This window comes from Panthera uncia, chromosome B4 (genome assembly GCF_023721935.1).
Source record: "Panthera uncia isolate 11264 chromosome B4, Puncia_PCG_1.0, whole genome shotgun sequence".
Taxonomy (NCBI): domain Eukaryota; kingdom Metazoa; phylum Chordata; class Mammalia; order Carnivora; family Felidae; genus Panthera; species Panthera uncia.
In genome coordinates, this window is record NC_064809.1 from 134,103,528 (window position 1) to 134,120,239 (window position 16,712).

The following is a 16,712-nucleotide window of genomic DNA, read 5'->3' on the forward strand; positions in this document are numbered from 1 at the left end:
CCGGCCTCGGAGCAGCTGCACGGCCCGGCCATGGTGGGGGGGGGGTGGGGGTTGGGGGGGAAGCAGGGCTCCCGTACCGGCCGGCCCGAGTCTGGAGCCCCTGCCCGGCCCCAGGCGCCTCGCCCCGCCCACCCGTGACTCACACCCAGGGGCCCGCAGTCACCCGAGGGGGACAGGAGGAGCCTCCAGAGAGCTGTGAGAAGGGGCCCCATCCACAGGCCTCGACGGGAGGCCGAGAACCCAACACGGACACCTGCTGATGGGCTCTGGGCTGGAAACAACAGGACGGGGAAGGACAGCCCCAGGAGCAGGTCTCAGGTCAGCTACGAAAAAGCCATCCGGTTTTCGGCCTCCAGCAGCGTAGTTACCTGTTAAAATCCGATGCAGCGGCAAAGTGACGTAGGTCAAGTGTGCATAGAGAAGGAAATTTCCATCCGCTCTGTTCAGCTTCAGCCAGGACCCAACCAGGGACCGCCCCGTGCCAGACAGGGACCGAGACCGCAGGTTGGTGGCATTGTGCAGATCCGCTGGGGGGGAGAAGGCCGAGTCAGGGCCCCCGGTAGGACCAGGGGAGCACCCCCCACCGCAGGCGGCTGCCTAAGGGGCTGGCGCGGCCTCTGCCGCAGCCTGGGCCCTTGACCGCCAGCCCCTCCGTGCCTCAACCTACCGCAGAGCTGCCCGCCCCTGGCCTGTGGCTACCCCACTCCCTCCTGCCCGCCCAGCCCCACCCACCCCTCCAGCCGTCCCTGACCCCCCTTCCCCATCCCGGACAGTCTCTTCTGCGGGACCTGGCTCATCGTCCCACTGTGTTCTCTGCTTCCCCGTGGCCCATCTGTCACCGGAAGTGGGCCACCAGCGTGCAGGGCCCAGGGCGAGGCTGGGAGGCCCCACCCGCTCTGATGGATCACCCAGGGAGGCAGGCTGGGGTGCCTACCAGCCCTTCCCTACTGATCTGGAAAGGAGCCAAGGTGGGGAGGGTGCTTTGCCCAAGCACACACGAGCAGGTCGAGGCTGGGGCCCTCTGTCTTTGGGCCCTGGCGCTCAGAACGAGGACGGCCCCAGCTCCGGCCAGGGGCCACCCTTTCACCCCTGCGGCGCAAGCGCCCGGTGCCCAGCACCCACATCTCGTCTCCGGGAGCCAGCCTGCCTCCTACAGCCCCTTCCCTGCAGGGACCGCTCAGTGCTACTCGAGCCTTCACATCTGATTCTGTCACTCCCTGCTTAAAACCTTCCGACGGCCTCCCGCCGCTTAGATGGGGTGCCTCCCGGCCTCGCGGCGTGGGGCTCGCTGGCCGCGGGGACTGCCCCGGCCGGGGAGACGGTGGGAGGTGCGGGGCAGCTGGGAGACTCTGCCGGGCACGAGTGGGCTGGATGGGGCCCCCACAGACCCAGGCGGAGACGCCCGGTCACCACAGGCGGGGAGGTGGGCCCTGAGGAGACCCTGACGGTCACCCCCGGGCAGGCTCTAGAGGGAGGGCACTGAGGAGGAGCACAGCAGCAGCCTGAAGTCACCAAGTGCAGGAATCAACCAGAGAGCTCGTCTCCCACTAGGCGAGGATTTCTCGGACCCTCCGTGTGCAACAGTCAGACCATCGACGTCCGGAAAAGCCTGCAAACCGACGGTGCCTCCTATTCTCCACAGAGCGGGAGCTCCTCAGGGCAGGGACTTCCGTCAGGCTGTCTGCCCGTCCACGGCTCCTCCCCAGCCCTGACGGGCACCCACCGGCTCTCCAGCTGCGAACGAGGGACCGAACCGCGAGGAAACAGGGCCGCGGCTGGCCCTCCGGGCAGAAACAGCCGCACTCACCCCCTCCGTTGTCCTCCCGGAAGAACTCCTCACTGTCGTTGGCCGAGTGAGACTTCTTCATCTCAGCGATCCGGTTCCGGGGCACCTTCCTCTTGAGGGACGGGGAGAAGAAGGCGGGCCGGTTGTTCCGCTCCGGGGTGGGGGGCGTGCTGAAGGAGGTCACCTGGGAACAAAGAGCCGCAGTCACGGGGCAGCCCAGGGACCCCGGGAGGGCCCCGACCCCACCCACCGGAGGGCGGGCCTTCCTGGGGCTAGGCGGGCACCGGGGGCCGGTCCAGCTCGAGGGAGGGCAGGAGGACCTCGCTGCCAGCTCTGCCCAAGGAGGGGCCAGGGGCCCCATAGGGGCCCCAGACACCGGCCAGCACAAAGCCCGGACGCTGCGGACGCTGCCCGAGCCCCCTGCCACGGCACAGGGATCCACGCAAGCTTCCCAACCAACCCGCAAGCCAGGAGCCCCACCGGACAGATCGGTAAACTAAGGTGGGACAGCGACCTTGACCCGCCCAAGGTCACCCAGCAGGAGGGGGTCAAAACCAGGGTTCAACCCAGGTCTTCGGCCTCCTAAGCTCTTCACCCCAATTTCTTCTCGGCTGATAAGCCCCCGTCCCTCTCGGCCCCCGCACCCTTTCGAGGAAGTGCAATGGCGAAGCAGCCAACACTTCCGTCCCCTCGTCTCTCGTAACCACACCGCTCAGGCACCAAACGTTCTGGACACCCACGCGGGGCCAGGCAGGCGCAGCACAAGGGACAGACAGGCACACAACACCGGGCCCTGCCCTCAAGGAGCTCACAGTCTGCTGTGGGGGCGACACACTCGGAAAGCGACAACCACAGACTGAATGCTGGCTGCTGAGACAGAAAAAGGGAAGCACAGGATACAGGGGAGCACAGAGCAAATGGGGTCGACAGCCTGGGACATCAGGAAAGGCTTCCTGGAGGAGACGCCGCTTGAGATGGGTCTTGAAGGACGAGTAGGAGTTCGCCAGGTGAAGAAGGGGGGGAAGGGCGTTCCAGGCAGAGGGAACTTGGCCCATCTCCTCCCTCCTCCCCACGCAAACAAGAATCTGAGGAACAACGTGAGCTGGGACTGAGACTTCAGGAGCCCCATCAGCCTCCTCGTCACGGCTTCTGACATCCAGCAAAGTCGCGGCGGCCGCTGGGCTGCAGACGGTCCTCCCACAAGCCAGGGAAGGTTTTTAAAAGATAGAAAAAACAAAACAAAACACCAGATACCACAATACACACACAGTCTGTATTTGTCATGAGCTGGTTACAAAGGACCCCTCTGGAAAAGGGGGGCGAGCGGCAGGAAGCACAGAGGTGGCGGGGGGCCGGAGCAGTCCCCAGGAGGTCAGGCCCCGCCACCGGCACCTGCACGACCCTGGCGGGTCCCTTCCCTCGACCCCGGGCCTCCCTGAGACTCTGAGCCAGGTGCCATCTCCCTCCCCCCCAACTACCACCCCGGGAGGGAGGGACTGTCACTGCCACTCGATGGATGGGAACAGCCAAGACTCGGGCAAGTCCAGTAACACATCTCTCTGTTCGCGAGGCCTTTCACATACACATTCCGCAGGGCCGGGGAGAGGAGTCAGACTCCTTTTCTCCGCCGTCAGCTCAGAAATCTATCAGCAGCCTCTATTTCACGGATAGGGGAAGCCTCCGCTTGGAACCCCCACCCTGGTCTTCGTAAAAATTAAAAAAAAATTAAGAAAAAAAATAGCACTTATTATTTTTATTTTGCTTCTCAAACACATCCGTTGCAGAAGGAACGAAACCAAAAAGGCTACGAAGGAGAGAGAGACACCTGCTATCTGGCTGCCTGGGCACATGCGCGGCTAACGGTTTTACACTAAAAAGCGTAGCAAACACAGGCTTCCTCATCTCGGGCACGTCAGCACTAAGGGCGTTCCACGCCCTTCAGAGTCACTCTCCCAAGCAGGTCAACAGCCAGTGGTGACTGGTGGCTGGGGAAGCACCCCTGAGGTCACGCCCGAGCCAGGTGCCCGCTGTTCAGCAGCAACTCTGAGCCTCCCACCACCGCGGGGCTCCCCGCTCCTGGATGGGAAGAGACTGGTCCCAGGTCACGCGAGCAGCGGTGCCCGGGTTCCAGCCCACGGTGTCTCACCCCCAAGCCCTTTCCCGGAGGCGGGCTGGCCAAAGCTGCTTCCCGGCCCCCGGCGCCCTCACTCACCTCACCCCTGCCAAGACCCACAGCTCCGAGCGGCAACCCCCTGCCAGACCCAAGCGGGGCAAAAGCAGCCAGCGGGTTGCAGACTTTCTCCCGCCCGAGCCCTGGGCCCCACGGGAGGCCCTGGGAATACAGCTGCCACCGACCTCGGCTTCCCACCCCTGCGGAAGGACGGTGGCCTAGAAAGAGCGGGGTTCAAAGGCTCCGTGCTGCCACCCGAGAGCCGTGTGACCTGGGGCAGCGCCAGTAAATCCGGCAAGCGGACAGGAACACCCATGCCTACCCACGGGCTGCCGCTAGAGTTCAACGTGTACGGCACCTGGTAAACCGGCGGGCCAGGCCGAGGGAAGAGCTGGGCGGCTCCGGGACCTCACGTTCTCCCGCTCATCCTCACAGGGCAGGAGGAGAGGCTAACTAACTCATCGTCATCCCCAAGGCAGTCCCCAGGGAAGGCTGGCCGTGTGCCCCCGCCCGGCCAGCATGTGCCCGGAGGCAGGTGCCGGGACCAGCCCGGGTTCCCCTTAGGCTTAGCCCAGCTGCAGCTGGCAGTTCAGGGAAGCTGGCCCACGCACGGACCTGCTGCGTGACCTTGGGCAAGTCACTGCCCTCTTTGAACCCCGGCCTCCTCACCCGAGGGGTGGGGTGACGCCACCTACCTCACCGGGGGGCTGTAAGGACCAGGGAGGCGGTGGGAAGCGGATCCGAGGGACGGGAGGCCCCTCCCCGAGCTGTGCAGCCCTTACCCGCTCATGCATGGGTGAGGCCGGGCTGGAGTCCTCTTCCGTCCCGCAGGGGGATGTGTCACCGGTAGACACACGGCTGACTGCCATCTCAGCGTGGCCCTTGCCCTGGGGCCCCTTCATGCGCACAAACTCCATGTTTCTGTACTTGTAAAAGCCGAATGACATCTTCTGTGCCATGCGGGCAGCCACACTCACCTGCGGGCAGGCGGGGGACGGCCTGAGTCAGCGCACGGAGGGATGGGCTCTTCCTGGGGACACAAGTCACTAGTGTCCTGGGAGGGGCCGGCCTCAGGACGGTGCCCGGCTGCGGGACAGCGGCCTGTCCACCCGGTTCCTCCCCGTTCCCTCCAGCCAGGGCCGGCTTCGGGAGTGGCTGCACTCGGGGTGGGGCCTCCTGTCCCTCGGATCAAGCGTGCCCGGATCAGCGAGGAGGAACATTAACGAGGGCCCCGAAGCACCTAGAGGCGCGCGGGGCCACAGGTGCGGAGGAGGGGCGGTGACGGCACCAGGCGGAGCCGGACCGGGACAGAGGGGCCGCGGGGCCACCCACGCACGTACTCGGTTGTCATACACCTTCTTGAGTGCCTCGTAGCGGATGGAGCCCTGAAAGATGACACCCTGGAACATGTTGGTTTTGTCACTGGCCACCAGCTCCACACAGACCATCTCTCCTTCCCCCACTGTCATGTCGCTGAACACCTGGGATGGGGCACAGAGGAGGAGAGGGGACAAGTGTCAGCTGCCCACCTCCCAAACCGCTGGCTGCCTCCCAGGCCACCAGCCCTCCCTCGCCCGGGGCCGCCGGGAGGACTGCTCAGAAGCTCCCATCTGGCAGGGGACACAGATGTCACGCTGTTCGCCCAGGGCCGCAACCCCGCCCCTATGGCACAGGGACCAGCACAGGGGCGGCCTAGCCATGGCAGGGGGAGCAGGGCCGGTGTCTGGCAGGGGGAGGTTCACGACAGTGACTCTGGGACAGGAAGGGGATGCACCACCCGCTGGCCACTGGGAGGACGATGACGCTCATCGCACGCCCTCACGTGGACTTGAACGGCGCACGTGGTCTGTCCGTCCCGCTGTCCAGCATGTCCTTCCCTCTGGCTTCAGGCACCCAGCCCCAGCCGCCCCACCCCTGCCCTCAGGAGCACCCGGAGTGGCCATCCACCTGGGAGACCGGTCCACAGGGGGCTCTGCATCCTGTCACTGCTCCCGGAGCTGGTGCGCAGACCCAGCTTCCAGGTCACCCAGACTCAGGTTCAAATCTCGGCTGTGCCACGCACGGGCTGTGTGAGCCTAGAGAGGGCACTTCGTCCCCTGAGCCTAACTAAGGTGGTGCTTCAAGGCACCGTGAAATTGAGGTGAGACCCTGCAACATGTGCTCCCTTCTCTGCGAGCCTTCCCGGGGTCCTGGCCACCTGCAGGCGAGTACAAGCACCTCGGCGGAGGGATCTCAGCAGAGGAGAGCAGCTGGGCAGGCGCGGAGTGGGGGCAGGGTGCGCCCGGTGCTCCCCGGCTGAGTCACTTTCTGCCGCGCGTCCCAGTTTTCCCAGACTGGCCCAGAAACTTCCGAAGCCCGGCCCCCGACGTCTTAGCATCCCAAGGCGGGGAGGCACTTATTTGGAGTTTTCACGGAGACACTAATGACTCCTGCCCGGGCAGCCCTTTTTATAGGCGTTCATGACGCATCTCTCCACCCATGCGCTCGTTTGATCTTCGACCCCGACGGGTAAGGTAAGTAGGACGCATGATCGTGACGCTCATTTTACAGATGGGAAAACAGGCTCAGGGCTAGGGGGGCCCCCCGGCCCCAAGTCCAGCACCAGGAAGAGGGGGAGCCGCAGGGGTCGGAGTCGGGACCGCCCTCGCCTGTCTGCAAGCACGTGAGGCCCCAGGGAGGCCAGCTTTCCGCGCCCCTGACCGGGAGCCCGAGGGGAGACATGGCTGGGCGCGTGTGGCTCACCTCCTCGAAGCTGTCGATCATGAAGAAGATGTTGGGGTAGCTGATCTTGGATTCTTCGCCCTTGCTGTCCATGGGGTGTTTACTGGGGGACGCGAACACTTGCTGAAAGGAAGGAGATGTGGAGGGTTGAGCGAGGCCCGACCCCCGTACCCAGGCCCACAGCCACTTGAGGGACAGGTCGCTGTGGTCACGCTGCTCAGGGCCAGGCCAAAGCCAGGTCAGGTCCTACGTCGCTCCACAAGGAGCTGTTGGGGACGACCTGGTTCTGTGCGCTCCTTGCAGGCGACACAGGACCCCAGGAGCCGCGAGGCTTTCTGGTCAGAAGTTCACCTCGAGGCAGGGAAGGAGGAGGGGGCGGGTGGTGTCCCCCCCCCCCGAAACCCTGAGCAGCCGGTGGCTGCCACTTCTGGGCTGCGCTGGCCGTCAGGAGGCCCGCGGGCCCTCAGCCCCACGGCTCACCTGGGACTTCTTCTTATGGATGTGGATGTCCCCCCCATCGGCGCGCGTGCACACGGCACATGTCACCATGTAGTCCAGCTGGAAGACAGCGCGAAGGAGGGCATGCGTGGAGGGGTCTGCTGTCCCCTGGGGCCTAGGACGGCCCTCCTCCGGGAGCCCCGCCCCCCACTACACCCCTGTACCTTCTGCAGGATGAGATTCAGGCAGACGCTCTCCTCCCAGTCAATGTCAGGGTCCCCGAGGCCCGGCAGCTTCTTGGAGTCACGCCGGTACACCTCCACGTCCACCTCCGGCTCAGTCTCTGCCAGCTGCGAGGATGGGCACGGATGAGCCTGGCCGTGGCCTCCGGGGCTCTTCCTCCCCACCCCCGCCCCACTACTGGGTGGGCAGGTGTTCACGCGGACGCGGACTCCAGCGATGCGACCCCAGGGCGGTCAAGAAGTGCGCCTGGCGGGGGGGGGGGGGGGGGGTCCCTCGGGCCCTGCAGCAGGACGCGGGGTGCCCAGCCTCCCGTCCCACCCACACGGCTTCCGTGCAACCTGCCTGTAGGGGGCTGTCCACCCTGCCACCCGCCACCACCGGCCGAGCGCCGGAAGCCCCCCTCCCCGCTCCCGCGGGTCACTATGGCAACCGGGTACCAGCTCAGCCGCAGGAAGGGGGAGGGGGTGGGCTTGCCGCAGAGAAGCCGCAGCGCGCAGGCGCCGCCGCGCGGAAGCGCCCACACTGCGCCTGCCCAGCGCTTTCCTCCCTTTCTGTTCCTTTGGGCGGTGGGGGCGGAGGGGCTGCCTGGGAACGGCCGTCGGCTCTCCCTGTGTGTCCCTCCGTGCCCACCCTGCACCCTTGAGGCCCGCAGGGTCTCCCCACGTCGCCGCCCGCCCCCTGCCCTCCCAACACTACCCAGTCCGCTCTGGTAGGTGCTTGGCGCCCCCTCCAGCTCCAAGTGTGCTGGTCCCTCCAGTGGGAATGCCCTTGGGCCACCGTGGTCCCCTCACTCTGTCCTACAACGCCGAGGCCAGGTGTCACCGCCTTCTCTTGTGGGCTCCCCCTAACCGCCCCTCCCCCCCCCCCCCTTCTTCCCACTACAACAGCACCGACGGCCCTGTGTCCCCAGTTGTGCCCTCTGTGTGTCCCAATAGACTGCAGGCCCCCCGAGGGCAGGGCCAGGTCTGAGTCATTTCTGTGCTCCCAGTGCGGAGGGGGAGGGGCCTCTGCATTTGCTCACTGCGGTGTTCAATGGAACATTCTAGCATGGGGGCAGCTGGACTTGCCACATGCTCCCCAAACCTTCCCGAGAGTTTGCACTTGGTCCCCAAACTCCTCAGTCCTGGATCCAAGAAACTTTCCTTCCCACCTCTTCACCTGGCCCCCCTGGGAACATGCCTGGGACCTGGCCTCTCTGTTCTCCCGCCTGCCTCCCGGAGAGTTCAAGGCTGGGTAGGGCTGAGAAAACCATCTCTAACCAGAGCTGGGGCCTCCCCCGGCCCCAAAATTCAAGGTCCAGCTGCGAGTCTCAGATCCTTATTATCAGAGCCTCTGATCTGAGCAGGTGGCCTTTGGGAAAAGACTCCCAATATCTGCAACGTGAGCTCCAGCAGAGGCCGGCAGGCCAGAGTGGTGCCGGCTGGCGGGCAGAGGCCACAGCCCTGCGGTCCCCTGGCGGCGTGCCCTTGGGCAGAATGCTCCGTGGTTCCCGTTTTCTCTCAGGTGAGCCTGTGCCCCTGGGCTGCGCTGAGCGACGAAAGCATGCCCACAGTGAGGGTCACAGCCAGTGAGGCTCCCTCGGTGCTCACCACCCTCTCTGCCAGGGGACTCGTGTGGTCACGCCATCCCACACGTTTGGTCTCCCGGGTGTGTGCAATCAGAGGACCCTAACCTTAGTGCGCATCTGCCCAGCCCCCTTCCCCGGACAGGCTGAGCCCAGGGGAGGAACTGATCGGCCAGAGTCACATGGCAAGTCATGGGGAGACAAAGCCAGAATGGCGATCTCCCAGATGCACCACCCCCGACAGGGCGGGCGTGGTGACCCGGGGCTGAGGAGCCCTGGGCCAGGCTCCCGAGGTGCTCAGCTCATGGACCTCTCCACCAATACCTGCCCCCACCAACTCCACCAACTGGGGCCTTTTCTTCGTCCCTCCCAGAGGGCACCCCCTGCCCCCCTTCTCACCCTGCCGGACTTGGCTCGTCAGGTCCCGTGTCCCTGCTGGCCACGCCCCCTTCTCCTGGGACCCCCATCTCTCCAGCCAGCCGCTCAGCGTCTCCTGCTGGTCCCTCTGGCTTCAGGCTAGCACAGAGCTCGGCCCCAGGCCCTCTGACCGGCACACCTCAAAGTCTCCCTCCGCTTCCCACACATGCCTACGGCCCCAGGTGTCATCTCAGAGCCAGTGGTCCTGACCCGAGACCCTGTCCCTGGTCTCTCTGCTGACTTTCAGACAGGAGATCACCACCAGAAGACATCGTCGTCTGATGTCCCACGGGCACCTAGCACTCAACCTGCCCCACACTCAACTCCGTCCCCCTGCGTCCCCTCCTGTGAGGGCATCGCACTCACCCTGGGCCCAAGTCAGGGACCTGGCCCACATTCAGTCACCTGAAGCCCTGCTAGTTGAGCTCACTTCCTCGGCCTCCCTGCACCCCGCCCGCTGACTGCCCCCCTGCGTCCCGACCTGATGTCCGTGCCCCTGCACCTGACCCCCTCCCTCGTTTCTGCTCCAACCCCTCCAGCCCGACAGCCTGCTAAGCCCCAACTCCTGGCCATGACCTTCAGCCTCCACACGGTCTGGCCTGCGCCTACCTCGTTTCGCCCCCCACCTTTCTGTGCCCAGGCCGCACGCTACCACCCGCAGCCACCTGAATGCACGGGGCTCTCGCGCAGCTGCAGGCCCCCGCTTTGGGCCATCGCCCCTCCTGCTAGGGAACCTCCTTCCATCCTTGCAGACTCACCTCACCCAAGTGGCCTCTGCCGACCACTTCTACCCCTTCCGGTCACCGGATTTACCGTGTCGCCCGGCTCTGTGTGACACACTTCCGGGTACGCAGCCGGCTGCTGCCGCGCCACGCGGATGCCCAAGGGCCCCGCCCAACCCCGGGTCCTCCTGCGTCGGCTCTCGGGCCGCCGGCACTCAATCACGGCGTCTCCTTTGCAGCAGCCACCAGGCCTGTCCGTTCGCAGAACACCTATGCTGTGAGTGCCACGCTCGCCCAACAGGCACGCGGCAGGGAGGGGGCTCCCCGCACTTGACACACGGGCCACAGCTCACAGGCCGCGGCCGAGGGGTCAGAGGCCACTGCGCCTGGAGCCAGGGGTCTGTGAGCTCCAGACCCGCCTCCACAGCCCTCCCAGTTTGGGGCAGAAAGGAAAACGACACATTTCCACGTTTGGCATACAGGTCGCTTAAACATTTTACGAGCTAGCAACGCTTCTGAAAAACAGACAGACGTGCGAAGTTTGTCTTATAAACTCGTCCGCGCACTTCGGTTTAGTGGAGGGAACACCCTAGGTGAGTCACGTCGCCTCGGAGCCCTTGGTCTCCCCGTCTGACCTGTCCGGGGGCGGGGAGGACACGACAGGTAACGTGTCTGCTGCACGGTAAGGGCTCAGACCTGCCAGCATCATCTCTGAGCTGCGGCATCCTGCCCGTGGCCAGGGCCGACCCTGGCCCCCCGGGTCAAATCTCTGCTCTGTTGGGAGATGCTGGCCAAATCACCTCGCCTCTGAACCTGCTTCCTCGAAGGTACAATTGTGATGGAACCCCTGCCCTTCCAGGGTCACAAAGACCAGCGGGCGTGTGTGGCCGTCTCCACGCGGCCCCTGGCACCCAGCAGGTGCTCCGTGGGCATCACTTTCCCCTGATCACTTGCGTGAGGACTGCAGGGAGGCCGACGCGGCTGGCTAAGAGCGGACCCCGCAGGGATGCGGGGCTGGGGCCGGGGGGGCTGGCTCACCTTCCTTCCGTCCACGCCGCCCTCGCTGCCCGCGTATGCCAGCTTCCGGCGCACGTAGAAAAGCATGTCGTCCTGCCGTGGCGCCCACTTCTCCATGAAGTAGGTAGAGAACATCCACGTCCAGAAGACGATGCGGTCATCCTTGAAGCACCCTGCAGCAGGGAGGCCAGAGAAGACTGAGAAAGGACGGGCCAACCCGGCCCTGGCGTGTGACCTTGGCCAAGCCCTGTCTCCCCCGCCTTCTCCGCGCTCCCAACCCCCAACCTGCATGTCTGCTTGGAAATCTGCTGGAGCTCTCTCTGCGATGCGCTAAGCCCCCTGCTCCCTCACCGCCACCCCCACCCCGGCCAGGGGACGGGGGCTCAGGGACACCTCCCAGCAGGCCCAATGCCTCCACCCAGCAGAGCCCGAGAGCCCCGGCTCCCAGCCCCACAGCCCCCGGCGACTCGGCGTGGATGAATCAGCAGCTTCGGAGGGAAGGGAGGCCCTGAGGAGAGTCAGCGTCACCGCTGTCTGGGCTGGGAGCTGACGACGGCTCAGGCTCCGGAGGGAGCTCAGGCAGGCTGGCACCACCCTCGGCCAGCATCCCCCACCCCCACCCCAGGCTGCGGCAGTTCCCACGGAGAACCCGAGTTAAAGGAACAGCCCCGGCCGCAGGCACAAAGCAGGGAAGGCGTCCACCCCCTCCCTCACCCCTGCACGCAGCGGAGCCTTTCACGCCAGATCTGTTCTTGCCTGATCTTCGGCGGGGGGGGGGGGGGTGGGGACTCTTTCTTTCGTTACAAATACTTTTTCTTCGGGATACATAAATCTGTCATCGTCCTTCCCGCACGAGAAGTCGCCCAAGCGCTCTGGTGGGAAAGACCTGGGTGCCCGCTCCAGCTCGGCCACTTGCTGGGTGACGGCAGGCAGGCTGTTTGGGGCTCTCTGGTCCCTAGGTTCCTCACAGCGAATGTCGACTGACCGAGAGCTGCCCGGGAAGCGGCACATACAGAGCCCGTGCCTGGCACAGAGCGGGGTCTACGACGGTGGGCTTCCTTTCTGGGCAGACCCGATGAAATGTCAAGGTACCCGACAGGGCTGCTTCTCACGAACTCAAAAGATTGAACTGTTGCTGGTTTCTTCCTCTCTTTTCCACAAACTACTCCACCACTGTGACCTCGTCCTGGGTTTGGGATGCCAGAAAGACCTAGTCCCCACCCCTAGAGATGGGGAACCCGAGAGCGGGCCGGTGCCGGCCCCCTCCCCCAACACAGGACTGTGGTCTCCCGCGGGGTCAGCCGTGAGGCTCTGGAAGACTGAATCGCAGAAAACCCCGGGCTTTTGTTCATTTCAGCCACACCGAGACCAAAGAACCGGGGCTCCAAACCAGCCTCTGCCCTCTGCCAGGCTGCCGCCCGCAGTCTGTGGCCCACCCACTCCCACGCCCTGCTTGGCTCCCAGAGGGAGGAAGACAGAAGGGGCCTTCTGATCGGGGGTCCAGGTCAGGGAGCCTGCCCGTCGGCCCCAGGCTCACCGGCACCAGGTGGAACCAAGCCCACCGGGTGTCATCACTGCTTTGAAATTCCCACCACGCCGACCTCAGGCACTACGGGTGCCCTGCAGAGGCGAGGGGAGGCGCCCCGTCAGCCCTGGAAAACTCCCCAGAAGCCACTCTGGCCGTGAGTTGCTGGAGTCGCGGCTCAAAGCCCCGCCACCTGCCACGGAGAGGCAGAAGCTGGCTGTCAGCGTCCTTCCGCGGGGGATCGCTTTCGTTGTGCTGACACAAGTCACCCGGCAGTGACCCGGTGCCAGCTGGGCACCCAGTCGGTGTCAGGGATGACGAGCAGGCCACCGGCTGTGATTCGTGACGCGCCTGCCACCTGTGGGTCGTGGGCGAGGAGCCCCACGTGGGGGAGCCCTTCAACAGTCACGGCGCCCCACCGCACAGGAGAAGAAACCCACCGTCAGGAGGTTCAAGGACCCTCTCAAGCTCACAGTTAGAAGCTGATGCAGCCGCAGACCCCTCGGACCCGCACTCAGGCTCTTGACAAACGCCCCCGCGCTATGCTGGGCAACCTGGCGGAACGAAGGACCCGGATGCCCGGTGAGCAGCTGTCGCGCCCGGGGAGTGCAGAGGACGGAAGGCTTCCTGGGCGGGGGATGGAGTCTGGCTTCAGGAGCAAAGTTCCGGGGGTGGGCGCAAAACAAGCACCCGTCTGACCTCGATAGAGGGGCGCAGCGGGGGCCAGGCGAGGGGGCCCCCGTTTCCCTGCTTCACGGCGCTAAAAACACTCTGGTCGCACCCCGTCCACCCCGGCCCAGGAGTAAAGTCTGCAGACCCCGGAGCCTGAAGCAGACGGCCGGCTAGTAGTTCACGCCTCGTACCAAGGCTCGGCCCAAAGCCCACCCTTCCGGGGTCCCCCACTCTCCACCGGCCACACCCAAACCTCTCGGAGGGGACGGTGCTGGGCCCGGCACGCAAATGCCCCCCACCAAACCCCCAGCAGCCAGGTGGCCGGCAGCGGTCTGTGGGTGCCACGCGCCTAGCCGTCCCCCGTCTCCCCCCAACCCCCAACCCCAGCGAGCGCCACCTCTGCTGGGACACACCAGCTGCCCCTTGCACTCCCCCCCCCCCCCCCCCCCCCCCCCCCCCCCCCCCCTGCGGGGCCCCCCCCGCCCCCCCCTGCCCCCCCCCCCCCCCGCCCCCGTCAGCCACAGGTCCCGGACTTAACAAGCCCCAAAGAAGCCCCACTTGCTGGGCTCCCCAGGGCCCAAAGCAATGACTCCATGGTGGAAGCAGGACAAGTGCGTGGGGGCGGGTAGGCCTACTGTGTGCACCGAGCAGGTGCGATGGGAGAGAAGAGGAGAGGGCTGACCCTCACCCAGCCTGCCACCAGGCGCCCGGCACGTGCAAGTTAGGAGACCCAGCGCCGAGCTCTGAACGGAACAAGGGGCTTCGAAATTCGGTCTACGCCACTGACGCCGTTAACGTTATCTTAACGTTAATCGTTAACGTTATCTTAGTACCAACCCAACAAGCCCCGCAGGAAGAAACTCAAACTGTCAGGGAAAGCCCCGCACACCTCACTCTAACACAAGGGGAAGAACGTCCCACCAGGAGGCGGGAGAGGTGTTCAAGTCAAAGAGCCACCAGGACAGCCGCCAGAAGGGGGCCACGGGCGACACGGCGGTGGCACAGACCCCCAGACCATCTCCACGCCCGGGACGCTCAAAGTCAAAGAGCAGGAAGAGAAATCACAAAGGTCAAGAGATGTCCTCCGGAACGCTTGAAACTGCCCTCGTGTCCCAGAGAAGCAAAACGAAAATCAAAGGGAACTCGAAAACCAGGAGAGAGAAATCCGCAGTCGAGCAACAGACGTCCGTAATATAGAAGGAACTCACATCACAGAAGTTACGGAAGGAAATGCCTAAGACCCTAACAGCTACGTGGGTGAAACACCCAAAGAGGTAGCATAACCAGTTAACAAAAAGGTGGGAAAACGTTAATCCCACTGGTAATGAAAAATCCATGACAAAGAACGAGCTGTCGTTTTTAAGAGGGCAGGGTTGGTATTTACAAAAATCCCACTTACAAAAACTGGCGGGGTCTTACGAACATACATGTTTGCCACCGACTGAGCCCTTCCTAGGTACTCACCCAAGAGATGAGACGTGTCTACGTAAACACCGGGCCACAGATACTCCTAGAAGCTTTATTCGTGACAGCCCCAAACTGGAGGCCAGGAAAACGGACCGACGTGACACAGCCAGTCAGTGGCCTATTACTGAAAGTGAAAACAAACTCTGATCCACACAATGCTAGGGATAAATCTCCAGACCTGCCAAAGGCAAGCGTAAAGGGCTACGCGGGTTTCTGCCTGCAGGGACAAGCAGCAAATGGCCAATGTCCCCACACGTTCTGCCTCTCGTGGTGGTGGCTCCCCAGGTACGCGCAGCCACGAACCCCATCAGGGCTTCCGCTTTACACGCATGCAGTTTGTTTTACGTGAATTGGGCGCCAGTAACGTCAGTAAAAAGTTGTACAGGTCCAGGACGGCATGTAACCCGACGTTCCGGGAAGAGCCCAGGGCTTCAGCCGCAGACACGCTGACCAGAGCTGGGGGGCCACAAGGAAGTACCAGAAGCAAACAACGAGAGTGACGGGAGCTGCTGGGACTATCTTTTCCTTTCTGCTTTTATTTTATTTCCAGTATTGTTAACAGTAAGAGGACACCCCCTTTTTCCGTGAAGGTACAACTTTTGGTGAATGGCATAGGGCTGACGAAAGAGAGAGAATGGACGGGGATGGAGAAGGGACCCCCCCCCCCCCCGCCAGTCTTCGGAGACCTCGCGCTCCAAGTCCAAAGCTAGGGTCGAGAGTCCAGACTGGGCGGGAATTCTGGCTCCTGGAGGCACCGTGCGGTGTCAGAATTTGCAGGCACACCCAAGTTCAGGTCCCAGCTCTACTCCGCACTAGCCAGGCAGCCAATTCACGCAACCTCTCTGAACCTCAGTGACCCCATCCGTAAGATGGGTCTCACCTGCCAGCCTCCCGGAACCGACGGTGAGGACGGGGTGAGAGGCCAACAGAGCGTCCTTTGCAAGCTGTAAAGTTCCATCCACACATGGGTTCGTGGGGACCCTCTGCGCTGCTGCTTTGCACATCTCTCTCAGCAACGTGGCCTTTCCCGAGGCCTGCCCAGCAAGAGATCCCCTGGGTCACAAGCCAGGCAGCTGCCACTCCAGCAGGGAGCTCCCTCACCTGCAACACTCTCCCCGTCCCTGTGTCCCTGTCTCCTTCGCCAGCGGGTTTTCAGGACCTTTGAACCCAGTGGAGGGACTTATGGGAGACAGGCAGCCCCTGATGCTGGGCCACTCACCTGGGAAACACTGCAGACAGCCCCCCCGCCCGAGGGCCACCTCCCCTGCTGGCCCGGGGTCCTAAAGCACCATCTTTTAAATTTTTTTTTTAACGTTTATTCATTTTTGAGGGACAGACAGAGACAGAGCATGAGTGGGGGAGGGGCAGAGAGAGAGGGAGACACAGAACCCGAAGCAGGCTCCAGGCTCTGAGCTGTCAGCACAGAGCCCGACGCGGGGCTCGAACTCGTGAACCACAAGATCATGACCTGAGCCGAAGTCAGATGCTTAACCGACTGAGCCACCCGAGCGCCCTGTTATGTTCTTTAGCCAGAAACGCGGGGTTGGCCGTGTCACGCCAGCACGCGGTCAGCGGGTCACCCCAGCGTGGGGTCAGCGGGGTCACCCCAGCGTGGGGTCAGCGGGGTCACACTGTCACCCCAGCACGGGGTTGGCGGGGCCACACCAGCGTCCTAAGGGGATACCCAGTTAGGTTCTGCAAGCCTCTGGACACATTGTCGTCCACCAATCAACACGCAACCTTGTTTTATGTGTCTGTTTCAGGACACCTGATTTGATGCATTGTCGATTCGTCAACACCCAACGCAGGCCGACAGCACAGTAACTTGCGCCTGAGCGAAGCTCACCTAACACAGACCTTCTCCACAAGGGCCCCGTCACAGCCTTCTCATGCCTGGGACCAAACAGACGGAAGCATTATGCTTGGGGTTGCTTTATTTGTTATTTTTATTTTTTGAGATGGGGGCGCAT

The 16,712-nt window shown here is 63.8% G+C and overlaps 1 protein-coding gene across 6 annotated transcripts in view; it reads right to left on the reverse strand.

Annotated features, from left to right (window-relative positions):
* Nucleotides 1-16,712, reverse strand: part of KIAA0930 (KIAA0930 ortholog) — a 44,707-nt gene that overhangs the window by 10,451 nt on the left and 17,544 nt on the right. For all 6 annotated transcript variants that reach the window (XR_007456867.1, XR_007456866.1, XR_007456865.1 and 3 more), the window contains exons 2-9: nucleotides 11,100-11,251; nucleotides 7,340-7,465; nucleotides 7,158-7,235; nucleotides 6,699-6,800; nucleotides 5,297-5,437; nucleotides 4,739-4,933; nucleotides 1,808-1,970; nucleotides 369-527 (exon numbers count right to left, since the gene is read on the reverse strand). Coding sequence is in view for 3 of the 6 variants with exons in the window: in XM_049626508.1 (XP_049482465.1) it covers nucleotides 369-527; nucleotides 1,808-1,970; nucleotides 4,739-4,933; nucleotides 5,297-5,437; nucleotides 6,699-6,800; nucleotides 7,158-7,235; nucleotides 7,340-7,465; nucleotides 11,100-11,251 (1,116 nt within the window). In the remaining 3 variants the exon portion in view is untranslated. The remainder of the gene's footprint in view (nucleotides 1-368; nucleotides 528-1,807; nucleotides 1,971-4,738; nucleotides 4,934-5,296; nucleotides 5,438-6,698; nucleotides 6,801-7,157; nucleotides 7,236-7,339; nucleotides 7,466-11,099; nucleotides 11,252-16,712) is intronic.